The sequence below is a fragment of the Labrus bergylta genome, chromosome 13, assembly GCF_963930695.1.
Source record: "Labrus bergylta chromosome 13, fLabBer1.1, whole genome shotgun sequence".
Lineage (NCBI taxonomy): Eukaryota > Metazoa > Chordata > Actinopteri > Labriformes > Labridae > Labrus > Labrus bergylta.
In genome coordinates this window covers 5,263,329-5,283,785 of record NC_089207.1, presented here as the reverse complement: position 1 = coordinate 5,283,785, position 20,457 = coordinate 5,263,329, and the positions used below count along the sequence as shown (strand labels likewise).

The 20,457-nt window shown below is 40.1% G+C and overlaps 1 protein-coding gene across 2 annotated transcripts; it reads left to right on the top strand.

Annotated features, from left to right (window-relative positions):
- Nucleotides 1-17,041: 17,041 nt before the first annotated feature.
- Nucleotides 17,042-20,044, top strand: si:ch211-184m13.4 (uncharacterized protein LOC798560 homolog). 2 transcript variants are annotated; one of them, XM_029277356.2, is made up of 4 exons: nucleotides 17,042-17,122; nucleotides 17,241-17,594; nucleotides 18,322-18,836; nucleotides 18,916-20,043. In XM_029277356.2, the coding sequence occupies exons 2-4, from the start codon at nucleotides 17,246-17,248 to the stop codon at nucleotides 19,078-19,080; spliced, it is 1,029 nt and encodes a 342-aa protein (XP_029133189.2). In that variant the 5' UTR covers nucleotides 17,042-17,122; nucleotides 17,241-17,245; the 3' UTR covers nucleotides 19,081-20,043. The 2 variants fall into 2 exon arrangements, with proteins under 2 accessions (XP_029133189.2, XP_020489576.3); XM_020633920.3 differs by lacking the exon at nucleotides 17,042-17,122 and having other exon boundaries at nucleotides 17,234-17,594; nucleotides 18,916-20,044.
- The last annotated feature ends 413 nt before the right edge of the window (nucleotides 20,045-20,457 follow it).

Sequence of the window (20,457 nt, the reverse complement as noted above, 5' to 3'; positions counted from 1 at the left end):
GAAATGTCTCATTTGGTTTTTACTGTAAGTCTAAACATCTAAAGTGTGTTTGCAGGTTCTCTGTTTCGTCTTTGATCAGATGAGAAAAGTGGGATTATTTCAGATAGATTTTTATCCCTTTACAAAGGGGGCTTATGTGCGCATCCATTCCTACATGGGATAAAAAAAAAAAATGCAATAGAGTTTGAAAATTCCATCCATGGGTTACTTGGAAACTACTTCTCCCCCTCCCCCTGGCGTTCATCGAACACAATTGTTGTCTACTAATCCAGTTTTGATAGCATTTGGCACACTTTCTTTGGATCACAGCGAGATGCTCAACTTCCATTCTGGTCTCCCCTAGGAACCTCTGAGCCCAAGAAAGCAGCCGACACCAGGTCGCGCCAGAGCAGGGGGGTTCTCTGTGTCCTCATAAAGCAGAGAAAATTATTTTTGATTCAAGTCACCCCTTTGCCACATGCACACACGGACACACACACACACACACGCACATACACACACGTACACAGATTGTCAGTCTGCTTGTTAATTTCAGATATATGACGAATATGTGTTTATTCTTGTCAATCTGTTATGTTGTTAAATGTTGCAATCACCTAATGACCCCCCTGTAAGGCAGTAGAATATAAAATATTATGTCAAAGGCAGAGGCTTTTTGCCTTTGTCCCCCCTCTGCACTCCCTGATCCAAATGGACAATGCATCACTAGGCCTTGATGCCTCAGAAGTCTGGGTTCATTAAAATCTTGAATGAGTGCCAAAGCTGTAGTCATAGATAAAAGGAATATGAAAGGATAACGAAATTTATGGATGGCAAGTCACCACCTCACCCTGGCATTTATAATAAACAAATGGTTTCTGTTTCCAATTTAAATTTCTCATTATACTGTGACTTTTGGAAAATGTGTTTTGATTTACCAACATTTTATCTGAAAAACGGTATAATTGATTAGATTTACATGGCTCTGATTTTAATGCTGATCGCCTGCCTTCCCCAGCAGCCACCCCCCCCCCCCCCCTTTCACCCTCAGCTCTACACTCACCAAAAAGGAAGGATCTGAACAGCTCCTGAGGCACATTAAAATCATAGAAAACAAACCTACATATCAAACGCTTTTTTTTTTATTCCTGATAAAATAATTGGCTTTAACCAGCATAGAATCCAATTCATCCCTTTGAAAGAAACTTCTGTGAGGCCACCAAACAAAATGGTGAGATAGACTTCACAGCCCGGGTGAGATGGACATCAATGCGCTGTGCCAGCAATGGCTATATTAACCCATGGCTAAATCCCATCACACAAATGTCAGTGTATCCGTTCTGAAACCATGACATTTAGATCCAAGGTCTCCATTGTGGTTTTAGAGGGAGCTGATGTTTGTCCATTCTTTGCATCCATCAAACCCACACACACACACACACACACACACACACACACACACACACACATACACACACACACACACACACACACACACACACAGAGCCAACTGTACTTTATACACAGAAAGGTTAAAGATCATAAGGGTTTAAATGTCTTATTTTTGTTGCATAATACATTATGCAATTTTGCAGCTTTCCTTATTCAGTGCTACTAAAATACAATGTTTTTATCATCTCTTTATCTTTTTTGAATATTCATTTTTGGCTTAATGACAATGGCACAATTAGTTGTAAAATACAACATACAACATTTTCTGATTTTTTTGTTGACTGTTCATTTATTTTTTTTAAAAGAAAGGTTTCTACCATTTTCTGTACACCTTTCAAATGCAGACTTTCCCCTGTCTCACTTACAAACTCATGCTGGTAACATTCTAATCAATCCACTTATTGGAGCTCAATCTTTCAAACGTTTTCTAACTGTTTCTAATGACTGCTCAGCCTGGTACTGTAGTAGTTTTTTGAAGGAAGTAGGTAATGTGTTAAAAAACAGCAACCACAACATATGTCTTGAACCAATCTTAAGAAAATATCAAATTTGTGTCTCTTCTGTTCTCTGTCATTCTCCATAGTTATGTGAAGCAGCATCTTGAAATATGGAGATTTCTCTCTCTGATCAATTTTAGAAAATCATTTATGGGCTACAGTAAAGTCAAGCCTGGCCCCCCCTCCTCTCCCCCAACCCAGCATAATGTATCTTCAAAATTTATGAAGCACAATGGACTTTATTAGACTGGACCGCTGTGACTTTTAATCATCAATCAATCATTCTTTTTATTTGTGTAGCGTCAATTCATAACAAATGTTTTCTCAATACACTTTACAAAAGCAGGTAAAAGACTCTACTCATTGTTATAGTATCTACAAAGGTAGGCAGGAATATCACTGCATGGTATTTTAAGGTGCCTGTTGTTTTTTTGCTTCCTCGTTTCTTCTCTCCTTTTTTCTTAATTCTTAATTTAATCAACAAAATATAATTCCATTTTTTTGTGCACCTTTGTGTTGATATTTTATCCCCTATCTTGGATTTTGAAAGCATTATGCACTGAAATATGTACTCAGCAGCTTTAATATGTCTTGGATCATTTGACTTACTCAAAAAACTACTCGGTGCATCTTTCCAAATCATCACCACTTTCACCGCAACCCACCAGGACAGGCCCAATCTGACACATCAGGACCACTCATGAGTCATGTGCAATGAGGAGCAAGAGCCACGTTCAAGAACAGGACAACGTGTCATAAAGCTCTCATGTTAAGAGTGTAACACCTATAAGCCACTTGGCTGCAGATCACGAGATGTTTAATTATTGCCTCCTTACATTAGCTCGGATCTGGCCCCTCGGGCATCAGTTTGGGGGTCAGGTTGAGGGGTGGTGGGTTGGTGAGGGGGCTGAGACTGGTGGAGATGGTAAGGAGGAATAAAAACCCCTTCATTACTAGATCTCTTTCTCTCCCTCTACTCCCTCTTTCCCCTACTACGGCAGTCCAGATCAGGAATTACAAATGATATCATGACAATTTTTCACGCTCTTCAAACCAGTGATGTTTTACCGACTCATTTGCTATGATACCTTGTTACGGATCCAGCTGTGAATCAGGGACGTGTCATGGGGCTAGAAGCCCACCGCCTGCTGGGCCTGGCCAATGACCTGGAAGGCAATAGGGGATGCCAGTGCCTGCAGCATGTGCTGCACTGACAAAGCAGCAGGGCACCGTCAAAAACCCTCTCATACAAACTTTGCAGATCACTCCGTTTTTACCAGATGAGTAAGCACTGGTGCTGACTTTTTTTTCCCCTGCCCTTACATGAGGTTTATGGATTTCCCTTCACGAGTCTGTGGCTCAGGCTGACGTGAAGCAAAACCCTTGCCCACAAGGGGAATAGTGTAGTAGTGGATCTTGGATCCAGGGGATGCAGATAGCATGTGGCAGGGTCACTGCGTAGGTTAAGCAACAATTCAGTCGAGTGCCTGTAAAGGAAGTGGAGTATGGTTGGAAAAGACCAGCACACCAGCTACAGAGGCCACACAATCCAGATTAAACTTTGGCCTTTGAACGTACACAGCAAAATCTACTCCACACTCTATATAAAGTGTCTTCATGGACTTGAAGGAGAAAATATTTTTGTGTTCCCTATTATTTCCTATACCTGATCACAATACGGAAGCATTCTAGACATGATCCTTCAAGCACGCATCAATCCCAAACAATATGCTGTAATCCAATAAGACAAAGCAGCAACTTAATCCATTCATTAATTTTTGCATTCTTCAACAGGAATTCAATGAGGTTAAGGTTGTTTGGGTTTCCAGATGAGAGCCCTCACGCAATCCCAGGCCCCGATGACTTCTGCATTACTAGAATGATGCGGCTGGGACTGATGGAGCTGAGAGTGTCAGTAGGCATTAGCCTTCACATCCCCAGAGCTGGTGGACAAAACCAGACTGCGGCCCCTGACCCAGTCCACCGCCAAGCTACTGACCCAGCAATCATGGGAGAAACAGAGAGAGAGAGATGGATGGAGAGCTATATAGAGAAAAGGAAAAATCAGGGGGAAAGCGAACAGAGAGAAAATAAAATGTGCATACATCCATGTGGAGAGAAAAGGAAGAAGAAGGGCAAATATAGAGGCTTTGACTTTTTCTGCATATTACCCAAATCACAGGAAATGGTTTTAAGGGCCTTTTTCCCGTTCGGTTCACTCTGATTCCCCCTCTCTCACTTCATTTAACTGAATTAATGAGCAGGTCCAGCCAGAGCTCAGAATATTAGCTTCTTGGGCACCCGTTATTTTGATGAGGGCTTGAGCTTTTGTTGTTCAGTGATTATGTGGATAATTTTACAATAAATAAACATGTTTACGAAAGGTTTATGAAATAAGAGCCGTAAGAGAGGTTTGAATAACTAAAAAAAAGAAAAGAAAAAAAAATAGAAACTTAACAAAACAGTTTCATTTCAAGATCGGCGACTTCTGCGTGGGCCGTGTAGGTTTATGAATGAATGTTCCTGTAGTACTCCGCTCAGCACTCTAACGCGGAACAAACACAGTGGGACGGTGGCCTCACAACACGACACCGGCGGGCCGAGAAACACCTACATCAGAGAGGACCTAAAGCTGTGTACACATAGTTCACCTCAGGACAGACCTGCTCACAGCACAATGTCACTGCTGGACTCCCTCTGTGCACTCTGCTGAATGCATCTCTGTGATGGTACAGTAGACAGAGGAGTTCTCATTGCATGCTGGGGGCTATATCATACACCAACTAGCACCGTATAGTAGAAAAGCCTGGTTTAAAGTGTGCTGCTTTTATTTAACAGTGAAAACCCAGTGGCAGGAATATTCCTGCTTATTTCCATATGTTGCACATCCCATCTGATTTATGAAATGATATGAGTTCATTCATTATTCATATTTGTGGAAATTATTACCATTTCCCCGTCAGGCTTGCCACTGACACCATAAACATTATGAAATCACAGTTCGCCCAAGGCGCTGCTGCCGCTGCTGTGAAAAGTGGTCACAATTGACTAGTTAGCACGGGCATGCACTACACTGGAGACAAGCACTAAATGCCATACAAGTGACCCGTGAATTTTTAATACAAGCAAAGTGGTGACAATAAGATAAGTGACAAGGAAGAAAAATGACTGTGGGACTGAATATTACTGAGGCGTGCTCTGCTTTAAACTCTGGGTTCAGCCCTGTTAAAGGGATAGTTCTGATTATTTGCCTTCTTTCATGCAGCTTAAAGAACTACAGTAAAGATGAGCAGCCGTCATTCCTGCCCTTTAACTGAGTGAGCAATGACACAACTGGAGCATTACGGACCGTAAAGCAAAAAAAAAAACACATTATCATCTCTTCAATGAAAGAGATTGTTTCTTCAGTCAGAATTACCCACAATCACTAATTCTGTTAGCCCGGTGATGGCATCAGGCTAACAAACTAAGATGATTTGAATTACTTCTCATTGCAGTCAGCTCTCTAACAATGTTTTGAAATTGTGCAACATCCACATTTCTTCACATACAGTGCCCTCAGCCAACACATGAGCTCCAAAGAAGTGAAGCAAAACTTTTAGAGCTCCCCCTGCTGACTGCCTGACAGCCTATTGGTCATAAGCTACAAACAGATAGAACAAATACAATTTTACAATTTCATTATAGTAACTTCTTATCATGATGACTGATGTCCAAATGTTTAGTTTTCTAAAAAGTTAAGTTTTAATTTGTGTTTTAATGTTAAAGAGATCAACCATAACATCACGATTGACAGCTCTGTTGATAAATGGGACTCATTCGGCCTGTGCACCAGATACGCAGAATAGAAGAGGAAGGGCGAGTGGAAACATAAGGAGGATAGCACAAGAGTTATTCAACTTTCCATAGCTGTGTAGGTCTGATTCAAACTAACACAACATGACCTGAGGGATCTTTGTTTATGATCAGTTTATGAAAGAGGCATTCAATCCAAGAAAAATAACTTTTGAATCTCCCGTGAGGAACTTGTAATTTGTGTTGGTTTACAGTAGCCGCCCTGTGTGGACAAAAGTGTTACGTCTTATCTTTTTGCTGATCTTGCCCTGTTCTTGCACGAGTGATGTTTTCTGACAAAAGAGCTCATCCTGCTTCATTTAAACAGCCACATTTTACACACTTTATCGTCACAGGAGAAAAATGTAGCAAGAAAAGTCTGTTTCTGTTAATCACCTGGTGTAACACCTATACCCTGTGACAGCTGTTTCAGGCATTGCACAAAGAAGATAGAAATAGTCCATCTATAAGCTCATGGTCTCATTTGCTTTTGCAGCTGATAATGAAGCATCAATACTGAGCTTTAAGAACTTTTTCAGTGACTAAAAGTATGTTTTGCTGCAGACCTGTTCATAGATCTTCATAGCTTAGCTTCCACGTTAGCATTTCAGACACTTCAAAACATGGGCCCCACTCACCGCCATCTAATGTCTAAACATACTGAGCACCTCATGCATATCTTTTTTTTTAAAAATCTGTAATATCCCTTTAAGTAGTACAGAAGCAACAGTGTATGCAGCCTTGCTTTCAGCCTTAATGCAGTCCAGGTCCAGTGTGTACTGTATGTGCCCTCAGCAGGTTCTGAGTGTAGATGTCCCACGTTGTTTTTTAAAGCTAAATTCTTTTAGCATGAGCAAGAAACTCACACCACAGCAGACTTCGTTGTGAGCTAATTTGTCACAGGCTTATCACAGGCTTTTCATCACCGATCTAGTAATTACCAAAATGAGCTACAGGATAACCCCCTCTCCCCCCCCCCCCCCCCCCCCAGCGATGGTCAGCCTGTAAAACCAGGATGTGTTGGCACCTTTATGATATAAATACTCACACACCCTGGGCATAAGAAAGCTGTCAACAGAACATTTGTTTTCCATTTTTCACCACCCAAAGCACTTCAAGCTGAGGGGGAAAAAGGGAGACAAGGCGTTAAAAATGTACCGCAACACTAACTATTTTGCCCCTCGGTGAATTTTGGTGCTTAAACAGATGGGGCTCGAATTGGTTCCCGGTTTTATTTAGTGCAACAGGATGGTCCGGATTTCCATTCAACAAGCTCTCACCTCCACACATGCTCGATTTCTGGTTGGCACATGCAGATTAAACGCATAAACACACGCGCAGAACATTCACACATGCACACACAGCAGCTGCTCTCGCTGTTCTCCCTTAATGCCCATTCATCACTGAACTTTTTGATGATTGGAAAACACAAGTGCATGTCAAGTGAACTGAAAGACAAGAGGGTGTGAGAGGTGCGTGAGCTGACCCACGCATGGAAGCTGTTATGACCCCCCCCCCCCCCCCAGTCCAGCCTACCGTAAATAGATCAAAGCACATCTGTTTCTGTGTCCAGCAGCCACACATCTATAATTGCAAACTGGTCCTAATGGCTCAGAGCGACCCATCAGATGCTAAGCAGTTTGGACACAGGGGATGCTAAAGCATATGAGTGGAGTGCAACCTTCAGTAATCGCTGGACAGGGAATTCTCTGGAGCCACAGTGGCGGCTGTCTGGTCTCTAGTGGACTGAAATAGATATCACAACTTCAGCCCAGGGACGGAGGCCCCGAAGGGCCCGAGCTGACTGCACAGCTGGGATTGTGGAGCAGGGGTTGACCAGTGGTCAGAGGCTGGGATACCACTGGGATCAAGGGAAAAAAGTTGCAGTATTCTGGGTGCAAATGGTGTGTTCAAGGGATAAAACAAAAGTGGTTGATTAGAGTACCAACCCCCTAATCTAACCTCCCTCTAGAAGGTTGTGTTTAAGGCAAAAGACAGAACAGTTAATGATTTGAATGAGGTCTGGTAGAGTCCAAGCTGGTCTTGGCTGAACGGGGTAAGCAAGAGAGTGACGAGAGAAGCCTCAAGTTGGCCACTTGTCACAGTGTGACGCTGATTCGGCCTAATGAGCGTAGTGCTGTCACCACACATCTGCCTCTCATTCACTTGTAGAATCTGGCAGTCTCAGGACCTGCTGGAGTCACTGCAAGATGCTGGAACTCCACTCAAGACATCGACACTACACTGCATCAGGCCTGGTTGCCATATTATAAGAACATCATGAAATAAATGGAACTTTTAACACAGAAGCAGGCATATTGAAACAGTACACACACAAACACATGTAGACTTATGCTCAGTAGATGATGCATGAGTTTCTTAATATGCAAAGAAGCTTGAAAATCAGCAGTTTGAAGTTGAATATATTAAGTTCTAACTTAAAAACAATGTAATACTTTTTGTCTCAACTAATTTCTTCCCAATTATGATGTCATGACTGTATTCACAATGCTTCTTCAGCCTTTTTGTTTTTACATGTTTTACTGTTATTTCCTTGCATATTTTTTGAGACCCCCCCCCCCCAAAAAAAAAAAAAAAATGCCTTTACTATGATGTATTTTGAAGACTTGCCCAAATGAGGATCCATCAAAAGAATTGCTTTAGTTCAGTAAGAAAGTTTGAGAAAATAAAAACCTGCTTGGAAATGCCCAAAACAAGTGAGCACATATCTTCACTTTATGTGGTCATGTCCATTGATTAAAAAATAGCTGTCTGTCTGTCTGTCTGTCTGTCTGTCTGTCTGTCTGTCTGTCTGTCTGTCTGTCTGTCTGTCTGTGCATAGCAATAACCTGTGTTGAAGTAGACTGAGCTTTATGTCATCATTAACCTTTAATAATTATTTATTTATTTATTCATATATGCTACAGAACTGTGTTGGTGTGTTTTTGTCACATGTATTTTGTGTTTTTTCTTTTTACTGCATCTTCCAAAACTGGATCTGACTGAATATATTCACAAAGCATCTAACACATCTAGCATGTATTTCTTTTTCTTTTTCATTAAAAACTGTGAACAAATCATGATTCTTATTCTTTATTTCTTTTTATTTTTTTAAAAGATATTTTTGGGGGCCTTTTTGCCTTTATAATAACAGACAGCTGAAGAGAGACAGGATCGTTGGGAGGAGATAGTGGGTTGATGATATGCAGCAAAGGGCCTGGGGGTCGGATTTGAACCAACAGCCTGCTCCAACGAGGACTACAGCCTCTACATGAGGCGTGCAACATAACACTCTAGGCTATCTGCTGCCCCCTTATTTACCTTTTTTTTTTGCAATGTATCAAAATCATTTCTTTAGTTGAGGGAAAACAACATTTTTATTTCAGTATTAAATTGTAAATTTACAACAACACCACAACGTTTGTCTCGCTTGACAGATTTCATCTCGAACTTGTTGTTACATATATTTTTCACAAGGTGTTTAAAAAACTTTCTGCAATATTCAAACTGCAAACAAATACTATTTTTCTTTAAATATTATCTCTTTACTTCACTTCTTCTTTTTTTTAAACCCAAGTACTTGTCAAACCTTATTTGTCCATCATTCTGGAAGTCACAATTACATGACAGGTACTTTCTTACTTAAATCATCCCTCATCAATTTTAAATGTGCTTAGGATAACAAATGCCACCTTGTTTTTGGCTCTCTCTGTGTGTGTTTCAGTTCAGATGAAATGTTACAGTAATAGAAGTGGAATGTACGTGGGAGATATTAGCCTCTCCGTTGATCAGAAGAGACAATGACAAAGACTGTATGTCTTGTATGTGATAATGATGATTAGGTCGTGGTGTCTCTGATCTGCAGAGGACAGCAGTCCTCCCCATCTGTCCTGACTCTGAAGGCGTCTGTGCAGCTCGAGCAGCTACTCAAGAATTCCTCATGGGCATCCTCCTGGAAAATAGCACAAAGGTTTACTAAACATCATTGTGGCGGTGGCACCAATTATTGTTAATATACATCAAATAGCCTGAGCCGAGTCCGAGAAACAGACTGATCACTCCAATGACGGCAACTGTCAGTCTGCTCCCCAACGAGGAGAGCTGTTGAAATAATTAGTCCATGCCCTGTGAATAAAACAATAATACAACAGCCGAGACGACATCCAAAATATGCACATCGCCTCAGATGACCCGAAAACCTGCCACGGCACGGACTGCGGATCAAGGACACATCTCTAAACGCAGACTGAGACACTGGACAGGGTTGAATACTGGTTTTGTTTAAGTGTGTTTGTACATGTTTGTGTAGCATCAGTGAAGAGGAAGAGTGGTCAGAAATAAAGAGGTAGTTTTGGAGATCTTTTATTTGACCTCTTGTTCACTAATTCTGACCTATACACACCGCCGGCTTTATGTGGTCGATTAGCTTTGTTTTTTAGAAATGGCTGCACTTCACATTTATTTAAGCTTCATAAAATTTGCGAAAATAGTTCAACTTTCATTATATCATTTTATCAAACATTCAGTAGAAACCCAGAACAAATATGCACAGTTAGACCTGAACAAATATTATATTTATAGTATATACAAACTAAAGGCAAAGACAACAGTGTACAAGAAAATATCAGAAATCAGAGCTTGTTTGCTCCTGAGCCTGAAGATGGTGCTGCTCAGCTGCGTTTCTGATCTTCTCAGTCTTTTGAAAGTCATTTTAGCAGAAGTGCTCACCCATCACGCTGCATCGAAAGGACAGTTCTGTTGGACCTCCTGTTGGCTGGCTTCAGATCCTGTATCGGGGAAGTATCTGTGCTTTTTAAAAGTCCCTGACCTAGTCACGAAACCCAGACCAGCCACAGGGAAGCTGTGCTGCAGCCGACTTCTGACTTCTGATTCACCAATGGAGGGGGGGCGGGGAGGTAAAAGGTGTGAGGATCTATAATGTAGGATACTTTTATTTAATAGGAAAGTCATCCGGAACTGATTAATCAAACTCAGACGCCTTATTGTCTGCATTATGTGTTCTTTTTATTGTCGTTAGAGTCATTACAACTATCAGGACTTGATTGTGTTGGGCAACATTCTGCATGATTTGCATTATTCAGTATTTATCAACTCAAAAGACACCATTGCAATTTCCCTGTATACATATTGAATCTGTTCATTTGTTCTCTTAACACTAGAAGTGAACTGTGCGTGTGAGACTATAACACTCTCATTCACAATACCAAAAAATGTTTAACAACAATTATTCTCAGATTTGTAAATCAAATACTTGTGCCCAAATACACATCACACCTAAAATTCATTTAAAAAAAAAAATATATATATATATATATAGATATATATAGATATATATAGATATATATATATAAAGGAATAAATAATTTTTAGCAAGGCAAGTCAAGAGTAATGTTTTTAAATATAATTCGGACAGAAATTAGGAAAAAAAAGGGCTTTTAGGTATCCTGCATCCTCATCAATCTGTTGTAGAGTGATTTGAAACTCAAATAACGAGTATCCTTAAATGTTATCAAATCTACAATAAAAGACTTGGAATCAGATTCTATAACATTTCGATTGCTTCTAGCTTGACTTATTGAACTCTTTCTCCCTTTGTGTCTCTGTCTGTACCTTTGTGTTTTTGCTGCTGACTGTCTTTGCCGGGTCTCTTTTAGAAAAGAGGTTCTTAATCTAAATGGGACCAACCTGATTAAATAAGGGTTAAAGAAAATTAAAGAAAACTTTGTACAAAAAGTCTGATTGAAAAAGACGTTTTATGTGCTGTTGAAGCAATCCCCCTAAACTGCTTTATTATAGTTATGATCAATATTAGATAACATGAAATTCTGTAAGAAGTGAAAACAGTTTTTGCTTTATGTTCTCTGCACATACAAACTCAAAGACATGGATTTAAAAAACTGAAAGTGCTACAACAGCCTTATGTGATTTGAAAATAAGTTTCCAATGTTGTTTACACTGCTTTTTACATTATTGTACATTATTAGAAAACAATAAAGCCATGTCTAGGTTTGCAGCTGTTGTGTTTCTCTTTAGAAGTGGGTCTTCAAATCTTGATGCATTTGTGTTGCATCTTCTCTAAAGCTTTGACAAAACTTTTTTTCTTCCTACAGTGCTTATTTCTTTCTCATAAAAAAAAATGGCTAAAAACCCAGGAAAAACAATGCCTCTGGCCCTAATCACCGCTAAAAAGTCAGTGAACTCAACTTGTTTTAAGTCCTAACAATCATGACAAACCCTGGGTTTCTTGAGGCCAAATCAGAGCGTCCCGTCTGTGTGCATCTTGTGAGTTGCGAGTCTGCGATGAGCCCATTAGACTGATGAGTTTACGTGCCATGAGACTTTGCTAAATGTTGGAGAGAGGTGGAATTCACAGCATGGCCGTGGGTGTGAAGTCAAAAGCAGTTCAAAAGGGACACCAGGCAAAATGAGCTGGTGTTTTTTTTGTGTTTTTTTTCACGACCAGATAACACTAGTGTCAACACTGTGACACATTGGATTAAGAAAGGCTCAAATATGTCCCCACAGACACTTCTGACAGCACATCATGATGGTTCTCAACAGAAGAGGACTTTTTCCTTCCATGTTAATAAGGCATGCTGACTGGAGCAGTACATCATTGTCTGTGTGAAGCAGATGACTTAAAAGTGTTGACTTAAAAACAACAAATAGTTAGTGGGTGAATAGGTGACAAGTGTGAGGCAAAGTGTGAACGGAGAGTTTTCACGCGAGCGTAGTGGAGTAGGGCCTGATGCACGTGGGGGGCTTGGGGGGGTGGTTGGTAGTTGGGAGTGGGTGGGGTAGAGGGAGGGGGGGTGTAGTGATGATGAGAACAGACACGAGCCACATGAGGCCCCCTGACAATGCAGGAGTCCCCTGCGGTATGTCCAGCAGACGACTTATGCACACACTCACACACATGCACAAATGCACATGTGCAAACTGGCATGCAATTTTAACTCACATGCATGGAGTTTTGTGATAGAACATAAAAATAAAATAAAAATTAGTAATTTATTTAAAAAAATAGCTTAAACCCGGAATCTTTATGATCGAATACATTTTGTTCTTCTCCACGAAGGGGACTATTATTTCCAGGCTCTCATTCCTGATGATTGCACCCCCTCTAGTGGTCTCATCTTGAACAGCAGTTACGTCTTGAAGCAAGCACTGTTAACTGTATAGGAACGGAAAAAATACAGTTTGCTTCATTTGCCAGGTATGTACACGTGAATGGATTTAGGACCCTGCTTTGACCAGTGGACATGCACAGAAAAACATACAGTACATGTAAAAGGACTAAACCAAGGATGACAAGCCGGACAAAGGCAAACGTAACTACAACAGGCCTACAGATGTAAATATATATTCAAAGCTTTGTATACATATGCAACACACATGTGGATATTCAACAAAAACAAGAGTATTATAAACAGGAGACCGTAAGACAAAAGGGAAATTTGGAGGACTAAAGGTGCAAAACGTGCTGATCTATGATGTTAACAATTTGCTTAATATAATCAGGATATGGGGTTTGTCACAGTATTCACAATAAGCAGCATGCATGGATCTGTGTTTCCCAGTGATGACATTTACATAAATATAGAGTTGTTTCTCAAAATTGGGAATGAAGAAAATAATTTACAGGTAGGCCTACGCTGTATATTTGTGTAACATTACTACTGCACATGAGTTGATACTGCAACTGCATACCCATCGATAAAGTGTTTTTGCATGGTTTGATAAATGTTTAAAAATCGGTGTGTCTTATTTCGCTGCTGCACCAGTCTACAGGAGTGAAGTGAAGTTCGATTGAAAAACTAGACTTAAATCTAAACTATGTGGGGGAAGTCTCATACACAATTCATTTTGGCAGCGAAAAACATCCCAAATTTGGTTAGGCACCGTTTGTGGAACCACGCTGGCTATTCCACACACGCTGCGGACACCAGAAGTCATTCCCAGTTTGTCTCACCAACACACCGCTGGTCCCCCTCCACCATGAGGGTGCCTTTAAAACGATATGCCTTCTGGGGGTTTCTTTTATAGGCTGCTGTTGCACCATTGACTAGTCCATAATTCTCTTCAAATCAGTTCGTCCCCCCCACCCCCTCCTCCTCCCCCTTTTTTCAGCCCTCCCTCGACTTAACAACCAGAAAAAGGTCACATTTCTGAGAAGTGACTTCCATGCGTGTTCCATGCTGTGTCGTCACTTTCAATTTCCTAAGACCTTTCATGTCACACACCCATCAAACCAGAAACACACCACATACTACCCTGTGCAACGTTTCAATGTTGCTGGTGTAATACTTAAAATAGAACTCTTTTGAAGCAGTGCTATCTTTTTCTGAGAGGTACATTTGACTGAGAAGTGTTCAGGGATATATGAGTGGGTATAACAAAAAAAAACACAGATACATTGTTGTAGTTTAAAGCTTTTGAGTATACTTTAAGCAGATTGAAATTGCAAAAATACACAATAAGGAAGCATGATATGTTAGATGTTAGTTTAATGGAGAAGTAAAGTTATTCAGGAGTATTTCTCTGTCATTGTTTCTTCTGGGGAGTGAAAATGCAAAAGGCCATACATGAGCAGAAGTGATCCCCTCCTTCTTTCCACGTCCCTCTGCAGCATTTAACTCTGAGAGACCCTCAGGACACCCGGCGAGCGCTCAACATACGACTGTCTTTTCCTTTCTCCAGCGCCCCGATAAGATGTATCAGGATGTTTAACTCCGAGCACAAAATTAATGGAGCGTGAAATGCAGGCCTGAAGTGCAGCAGGCTCCGAACCTGCAGGTGACATTGTCTACATGACGCTCGTATTGCGACATAAGTGAGCTGTATTATAACCGCATTTGACTGGTGACAATTAGTGACCTTTTGCCAATCCAGCAGCCATCCAGTTCAATTACACCAAACAGCCAGTGTACTTCTAAATAGCTTGGTCACTGAAACTGCTAGTCCAACAATATGATTTCGCACACTGCTGGAATGGGTTTTGTGTCTAATAAGTTTACAGTTTTAGATTTAGCTTATGGCTATTAATGAGCTCCCATTTGAAGGTTCATGTCAGTGTGTATTCTGCAAAGAAAACGTCTGAAATAAAGAACTCATTTTTAGTATTTGCATAGTGAGTCGGTTTTGTATGCCACAGTAAAGCTGCTGCACCTTTCCTTTGCCGTTGCAGACTTGGCACATTTTTTTACTTTTCTCAGAATCTAAACCTATGCTTTTCTGTTTATATAATCTTCATTTTTTAATCCTTTTCAGGCGGTTTGGTAGATGAGGTGTATGAAGATGTAACTTCTTCAAACTGTTAGTGATTCATCCACACATCACAGGATTGTCAGAGCGATACTTCGGCTTCCTCCTGTATCTTCCTGCTGGCTCCACCTCGGGCCTGCCTGCCTGTCTGTCTGCCTTCACTTCAGCTTCATAGAGAACAAACCTGAGAAACCTCAGAGGCAGGAACATAATATAAAACCTCACGCTCTATCACTTCATCTAACCTTTCTCAAATACACGCTGCAACCGCTGCAAGCAGTACTGCAAGCACACACACTTTTTTTTTTATTAAACTGTAGCCACTGTGCGTCTTATAACAGATACTCTTTTTGCAAATCAACTGTAGAGTATAGAGATAGTAATGTGCTTTGAAGTGTTGAAGTGCAACCACACTGAGTGGATGTGTCAAAGCTACAGAGAAGTGATATAAAAACTGTCATTTATTCCCTAGTCTCTCTATCACAATCGTTCTATTAACTCAATTGTAAATTAAAGGGAAGTCAAGTCTCATTATTCCAACACAAAGAGTTCAAAAATTTACTTCTTAGGCCTTTGAAACTAAATTGAATCATTTATTTTATCTTTACATTTTTAACCTAACGTTATCATCATGCGATTTATTATATTTTAATAAAATAGTTTCAGTTGGGTTTATTTTTAATCTTTTTTTAAATACATTTTGATTGTGTTATTTTTGTAGCTGATATTTTTTTGTTTACACTTTGGGCAGTAACTTTGAATTAAAGGTGATATACAAAGAAAAAAAAGAGTTATGGTAATCATTATTTACAAGGTTGACCCGCAATATTGAGTGTTAGGACTTGGAGATGTTATGAATTGGCGCTATACAAATAATGATTCATTGAATGATTGTTTTTGGTCAGTTCAGTGCTGTCCAAAGTCTTATGTGGTCCGTTGTGCCTGTAATTAAGAAAAAATGTCAGAAACATGATAGATTTTGAGAAAGATGTAGTGATACGTTATGCATATAATGTGTATAATGTGAATGCATGTCAGCTGTTCAGATGGTGCAGATAAGTCAAGTGGAAACTGGTGCATTGGCATGGTCTACCTAAGAAAAGGGATTACATTTACATTTCAATTTAAAAAATAACTGGAACAAATGTTCATGTGCTTAAAGGTTTTTTTTTTATAAAGGTTAATGCATTTTATTGCCGCTTAGACCAGTGGTTCTCAACTAGTCATCTAGTATCAGGACCCACCACCAACGACTTAATGAGAAATTGTGACCGACATTTCTGATATTTAACCAATGAGATGCATTTAATGAACAATAGTGTCGTTAGGACCTCAAACAGTAACAGAACAAATATTTTAAAAACCCTTCATAGACTTTTGGACACAATTTATTTCCGGGCACACTTCCACGACCCACTGAAAACAACTCTGCGACCCAATTTTGGGTCCCGACCCACCGGTTGAGAACCACTGGCTTGGAAAACATAATGACTTACAGTTTGAAAAATGAAACAGTACAAAAAGAACAAAGATCAGTACTGCATATAGAGATGTAGCTATACACAGGTAGGTGAGAGTTAAACTGAAATACCTCTTCATGACAGTCATCTCCCATGACCTTCTCCCACTAGATACCCAATGTTTATACTCAAACAACTCTTCAGTCATACCTTTCGTATGGCCGTCTGACTGAACAAAGAGTTTGTAAAGATTTAAAAAGTTAGCTGATAAGAACAACACAACGGCAGAGTGACATTAAAATAAGACATGATTCTGTTTTATGAACCTCTAAACTGAATTTCTCACATTTTCGTAAAATCTATACTTATTATAAACTATTCCAAATCAACAGGGTGACAAAGTATTTGTTTGTATGTGTTCTATACATGTAACCTCTAAAACAGACTTCCAGTGCACAATGCATCAAACAATGATGTCAAAAAGGAGAGGTGGGATTTAAACTCTCCATACAACTTTTTCAGAGGTATTCTAAGTGTCACAGCTCAGTTTACAACCACAACCAGCAGACTCTGGAGTATTCACATTAGATATATTTGAGGACCTCTTCTGTTTATGTAAGTACTGACACAAATGTCAACTTCATCAACAGCTCTGTGGGTTCTTGTTCCTCCTGTTGTCCCTTGTTCCTTTCGTTAATGGATTACAATATGACCTTTTTCCTCAAAATGACAGGTATAATGGCCGTTGAAAACATCACCCTGGACTCAGCTGAAAACTCTCCAAACCAGAGCAGCTGTGATGTTTTCGTGTACCAACGAGCTGCTGTGGTCCTCTTCCCCATTTTCTACTCGGTGGTTTTCATCATCAGTGCGTGCGGCAACAGCTTGGTCCTCTATGTGATATTCCAGAGGAAGCAGAAGTTCAACTCCACCTCCGTCTATCTGGTCAATCTGGCACTGTCTGATGCTCTGTTCACACTGGCCCTTCCAGGAAGAATCACTTACTACATCCGCCATTTTGACTGGCCCTTTGGTGACCTTCTCTGCAGACTGACCACACTTCTCTTCTTTGCAAACACATATGCAGGTAATATAAACACGTATGCAGACGACACTCTCCTAAATCTTTACTGGCCAAGAAATTATACGATTGTATAATCATAAGAATTACAAGAGGTCAATTTAATCTGCATTAACCGTTTATATACTCCAGGTATACGGAGTATAAAAAACTTTTTCTTCTTTTTAATTAAAGGTATACAAATAGAGCTAGGAGTGTGAAAACACCTTTGAAAAAATGTGCAGGACTGCCAGCTCATTTTGATTACATTTTGCAACTTTACTGTGGACTTGTGATTTAATAATGCTTTTGTCACCTCTCTAGTGTCATTGGCACTTACAGTTACAATACATATTCCATGTCCTTTTAGACTTTACAGATAAAGCAATCAAATGAGGGATGCTAAAAACACAACATCCCCATTAGATTTTTAATTTACAGCGTAACAAAGGATTCACATTTAATATCTTTTGGTGGCACAAGATTCTTTAATACGTGGTTAATTAGAAAAACAATCAGTTTATTTATTAATAGGCACCAAATCTACATGAAGAAAAAGATAATGTTGTAGTTTTCATTGGGAATAAGTTAGTTTACTTGTGTTTGTAACATAAGTATATGGTAAATGGACTTGGACTTGTAAAGCACTTTTCTAGTCTTCTGACCACTTAAAGCTGCTTTTTCACAACAAGTCACATTCACCCATTCACAGCACATTCACACATATTTTGTATTTTCTTTATACTTCCACCAGGCATTGGCTTCATGACCTGTATCAGTCTGGACAGGTACTTGGCCATGGTACATCCACACCGCCTGCAGTGTTTGCGGAGCGTGAAGGTGGTCCGCAGGGTCTGCTGCCTGGTCTGGGCTCTGGTATTCCTGCAGATAGCTCCTCTCATGTTCCGCAGCATGCTGCACAAGCACAACGACAAACAAACCTGCATGGAGTACTTCAACTTCGAGGGATCCCGCTTCACCCCGTATCTCCTCCTCCTGGCCTGTACCCTCTCCTTCTGCTGTCCTCTCGTCATCATCATCGGCTGCTACGCCAAGATCAACCTGAAGCTGAGATCCGCAGCCAAGCAGAACTCTGTGACGTGTCGATTAAGGAGGAATCACAGGGCCAACACCATCATTCTCCTCATCCTTCTCACCTTCATCATGTGCTTCAGCCCTTACCACCTCAATGTTATGCAGTTTATGACCCGAAAGATACACCACATGCCAACCTGTGAGGAACTGAGGTCCTTTAAGGTGTCTTTACAGGTAGGAACAGAGCTTTTTTCATTGGCTTTTCAAACATTCCCCAACAATTATTTGCTCATAATCGATCTTCTGCCCTCAGATTACAGTCTCACTAATGAACTTCAACTGCTGCTTGGACCCAGTCATCTACTTCTTTGCCATAAAGACCTACAAGAAGCGGGTGTTGAGTCTGTTCAAGGACTATCTGTATACTTCGGGTGCTCCCTCCAAAGTGACTGCTGAGAACAGCAGCAGCAACACCTGAAAGAAACCACAGCTGTTCTGCAAAAAAAAAAAAAAAGTACAACCAGCATCCCAGAGCAGATCTAGTTTACTCTTATTAAAATAAAAAAAGGCCTGGTGTAAATGTACCATATGTGCCTCTCAGATGAAATATCTTATTGCCTCTAATTCTATTTCCTGTTTTTTTATTGCCCTTTCATTTGTAGTTTCCCCTTTTTTTAGCATTACTGTCTCCTATCAATAAGCGATGTGTCAAATGGAATTGTTGTTCAACAACATTTGTTTACTTTAGGGCCCTTTTCATGGTTTTGTGTGGGTGTGTGGTATGAAGAAAATGTCTCAACCAAGATGACTAAGATACTCTTTTTTCAAAAGTGTGGTTTTTTATTCAGTACAACAGCAACTTTCACTTCCTTTGTGTGATGTCTGCAGATAACTAAATGGGTCATCGTTTTAATACAAAGAGTATGAATGCATGGACAACTCTGTAATGTGTGTTCGCTTATGTTGAAAAACGTTATTGCTATTCTCAAAGGATTACAGCGTTCTTTATTAAATGTGAACTTTGGATGTGCCAAAAGAAGGAAACATGTCATAGCTCTTTACACCCACATCTGAGTTCTGTGTGTCGCTAAACACAATCACCACTTCCTCACCCACCTTTCCTGCTACTCCTCCCAAGCCTCGCTCCTGCCGGGTCCCACATCTAGAGCTGTGTGTGGGTGTCTTACAGATTCAAGCAGGTGCACGGTGCCTGTTTATAGTGCAAAGTCCCAGATCTCAATGTATTCTTAAACATTCACATTAAACCTACTCTATGTTTTCTCCTCAATGAAAGTAATGCGAACAATTCTTTTTTTTTTGTGGTCATGACAGAAAACACAAACAAACACAATACACTGAATCACTCATCCCCCGACATCAGGATCAACAACCGAGAGCACATTTTATGACAACATGAATGGTTGACGGTAAGTGGTGATGCAATTCGCGTCAAAAGTTCGACAATTACCCTGAAATGATTTCTCACTATTTACAGTAAGGGCTTTCAATATAAGATTTGGTTTAAAGGAGATTGCCCTTCAACTGGGCTTACACTTTCTTAATACATGTATTTTTCTTTCGCATAAGCAGTGTGTTGCAAAGATGCAATATTAAAGTTTATCTCAAGTAGAAAAGTCAATAGGATAATCTGAAAAGGCAGAGGCGTAAGTGATGGAGTTGTCTGCTTGAAGATGTAAAATGATTGATGATTATAGTAAATAGTTTAGTTTAGTTCGTGGGCAGTCCCCTTGAATTTACTGTACAGTAAAAGAAGCAGCTTTAGCCTTTACAGTTAATTTCCAGCTGTAGTCCCCGGCCAGTTGTCAGTAGGCAACCTAAAATGCAATTGTTAAGA

Bases quoted from the DNA above. Each gene is read 5' to 3' on its own strand.
- si:ch211-184m13.4 (XM_020633920.3), top strand. From the start codon at position 17,234: ATGACAGGTATAATGGCCGTTGAAAACATCACCCTGGACTCAGCTGAA. The intron at 17,595-18,321 runs GTAATATAAACA...TACTTCCACCAG, and splicing joins CTTTGCAAACACATATGCAG to GCATTGGCTTCATGACCTGT. The intron at 18,837-18,915 runs GTAGGAACAGAG...TTCTGCCCTCAG, and splicing joins CCTTTAAGGTGTCTTTACAG to ATTACAGTCTCACTAATGAA.